At 37.9% G+C, this 3,235-nt stretch overlaps 1 protein-coding gene across 1 annotated transcript in view; it reads right to left on the bottom strand.

Moving 5' to 3' along the window:
• LOC102836758 (chromosome unknown open reading frame, human C11orf70) overlaps window positions 1-3,235 on the bottom strand; it is a 62,363-nt gene that overhangs the window by 2,181 nt on the left and 56,947 nt on the right. Inside the window, exon 6 of the mRNA XM_006833950.1 lies at window positions 930-996. Coding sequence (XP_006834013.1) covers window positions 930-996 — 67 coding nt within the window. The remainder of the gene's footprint in view (window positions 1-929; window positions 997-3,235) is intronic.

Here is a 3,235-nt window from a genome sequence, read left to right as displayed (position 1 = left end):
ACTTTAAAAAGTTCCTGTGCAGCAGATTTGCCCAGTGCAATACGTCGTTTGATCTCTTGACTGCTACTTCCGTGAGTGTTGATAGTTGATCCAAGAAGAATGAAGTCCTTGACAACTTCAATCTTTTCTCCATTGATAAGAATGTGCTTTATCTTACAGCACCACAATATAACAGAATTGAATGTCCAGAAATAAACCCATGCATCTACGGTCACTTCATTTTTGACAAGGGTACAAGAGTCTATTCAATGGGGAAAGAATAGTCTTTTCAAAAAACAGTTCTAGGATATCTGGATCTGCACATGCGAAAGAATGAAACTGAATCTAAACCTCACACCATATACAAACAATAAATCAAAATGGCTAAATGTCCTAAATGTGAGAATTAAAATCACAAACTCTTAAAACAAGACATAGGGATAAAACTTTGAGATCTAGTTTTCTACAACAGATTCTTAGATGGGCCATCAAGAGCACAAGCAATAATATATATATCAAGTCCACTTACTCAAAATTTTAAAAAAAATTTTGTGCATCAAAGGGACTTTAGCAAGAAAGTTAAGAGAATATCTACAGAGCGGGAGGAACTAATGTCTGGACTATACAAAGAACTCCTACAACAATAACAACTAAAAAGGAAAGCATAGCAATTGATGTCAGCAACTGTACACCGAGTAGAGGGGCATACCCGGACCAGTTGTGACCTAGAAGGTACAAGAACTGAATTGACATGGACAGCTGGAGAGAGAAAACAGAATCCCAGTCCTTTTGTTGAGGTAGGAGGTAGGGGACCAGACACTGAATGGGGTCCTGGATAAAGTCTGGCTTACAATAGGTCCACTACAGCTGTACCCTTGCATGCTTGTTACCTACTTTCTCCAATTTCCAAATTAAAATAAATAAGTTGAAAATATTCCCTCATAACTTACATATGCTGTAACTTTATAGACAGAAGATGTAATTTCTATTTTCTTGGTTTGAGGATTCTTTCGTACACTAAAAAAAGAAAATAAAAACAGGTAAAAATTTAAAAGCAATATATTTAAAATACTGATCCCTTTTAATATTGATTCTAGTGTTTTCTGGTGTGACACTGTAGGATAAGAACTTGACTGCTGACTGCAAGGTCGGCGGTTCAAACCCACCAACCACTCATTGGAAACTCTACACAGGGTTGCTATGAGCTGGAACTGACATGATGACACTTAACAAGAACATTTATATAGAACATAAAAACATATAATATTCAATTAAAGGTTGAGGCCTGAGGTTTCACCTAACTATGGGCAAAGTCAACTGAAGTAAAATTTGGGTCAATTGAATTTTACAGCTAGGTCTTGGGTCACTTTGAGATTCAGATGATGAACCGACTCTCCCAGGCCACAGAGATAATTACTGGTAAAATAGGATTTGTAACAGTAGCAATGGACAGCTGCCAGGGTAGATGAAAGCACACTAAACTAAGAACTTAAATTAAATTCAAATGTCAGCTCTGCTCTTGAATTACTACTTTACTTCAAAACCCAAGAAAACAAACTGATTACTGTTGGGGGCAATACTGACTCAGTGACCCAATAAGACAGAGTGTAACTGCCCCAGAGGGTTTCCAAAGCTGTCAATCATTATGAGAACAGAAAGCAGACTGCCTGCCATATCTTTTTCCTGCAGAGCAGCCGGTGGAATCAAACCAGTAACCTTTTGGTTAGCAGCTGAGCACTTTTACCACTGTGCCACCTTCAAGCCAAAATAATCACTGTATAGCTCGCTTTTCTCACATGTAAACTGGTTATAATATGAGGAAACTTCAAAGACTTGATGGAAAAATTCTATTTTTCCATAAATTTTTTGAAGCACCCTCATTTAATTGCTTTTAAAATTATTAAGAATTAAGTTAGATAACATATTTGAAAATAATTTGCTAAAGTATACTTATATATTGCTAAATTGGAGTCCTGAGGTGGGGCTGTAAGATAAGCAATGGACTGTAAGTTCGGTTTGAACTGTAAATTTGGTGGTTCAAACTCACCAGCCACTCCTCAGAAACCCTGTACAGGATTGCTGTAAGTAGGAACCAACTCAATGGCACTTAACAACAACACTACAACATTTCTAAATTATGCTATATGAAGAATAATTTTGACTTAATAGTTCTCTTCTAGTTACTTGGCCCACAGAGGGGCAACCCTGGTGGCAGTGGTAGTGGTTATGTGCCGTGGGGTCGGTTCTGACTCATAGTGACCCTGTACAGGGTTTTTGAGGCTGTAAATCTTTACGGGAGCAGAAAGCCTCATCTTTCACCCGTGGAACAGCTGGTAGTTTCTAACTGCTGACCCTGAAGTTGGCAGCCCAATTCGTAACCACTACACTACCAGAGTTCCTTAACCATGGTGGTATCTAGCAAAAAAATTACAATAAAAAATAACCTGTGGACTGAGAAAATAAACTACAGATATATACGAGTATTTATACAATGGTAAGTTAAAAAGTATTTTACTCAGGTTCCAGTTCATACATATTGTTGGTGGTGTTAGGTACTGTCAAGTTGATTGCTACGCGTAGCAACCCTATGTAGAACAGGACGAAACACTGCCCCGCCCTGCACCATCTTCACAACTGTTCTGTTTAAGCGCAGTGGTGTTGTCACCATGTCAATATATCTCACTGAATGTCTTCCTTTAGTTTGATGACCCTCCACTTTACCAAACATGATGTATTTTTCTCAGGGCATGGTCCCGCAACTTGGCTGTATTTTATCCAAAACATGTTTGTTTGTTCTTTTTAAGGTCCATGATACTTTCAAAATTCTTCACCAATACCATCAGTCAAACACATCAATTTTTTTTTCCAGTCTTCTTTATTCATTCCTGCTTTCGCATGCATATGAGATAATTGAAAATACCATGGCTTGGGTCAAGTACACCTTATTCCTCAAATTTGTTCTTTTAACACTTTAAAGAGTTCATTTGCAGATTTGCCCAAAGCAATTTGTTGTTTGATTTCTTGACTGCTGCTTTCATGAGCATTAATTGTGGGTCCAAGTAAAATGAAGTCCTTGACAACTTCAATATTGTCTCTGTTTATCATGATATTGTCTATTGGTTCAGTTGTGAAGGGTTTTGTTTTCTTTAAATTGAAGTGTAATTCATATTGTAGGCTGTGCCGCATGATCAGTGGTTCAAGCTCACCAGCTGCTCCCAGGAAACCTATGCAGGGTCGCTATGGGTCAGAATCAACT

Source organism: Chrysochloris asiatica, unplaced genomic scaffold (assembly GCF_000296735.1).
Source record: "Chrysochloris asiatica unplaced genomic scaffold, ChrAsi1.0 scaffold00008, whole genome shotgun sequence".
Classification (NCBI taxonomy): Eukaryota; Metazoa; Chordata; class Mammalia; order Afrosoricida; family Chrysochloridae; genus Chrysochloris; species Chrysochloris asiatica.
The sequence above is the reverse complement of the archived record's forward strand: the minus strand, read 5'-3'. Positions and strand labels throughout refer to the sequence as shown.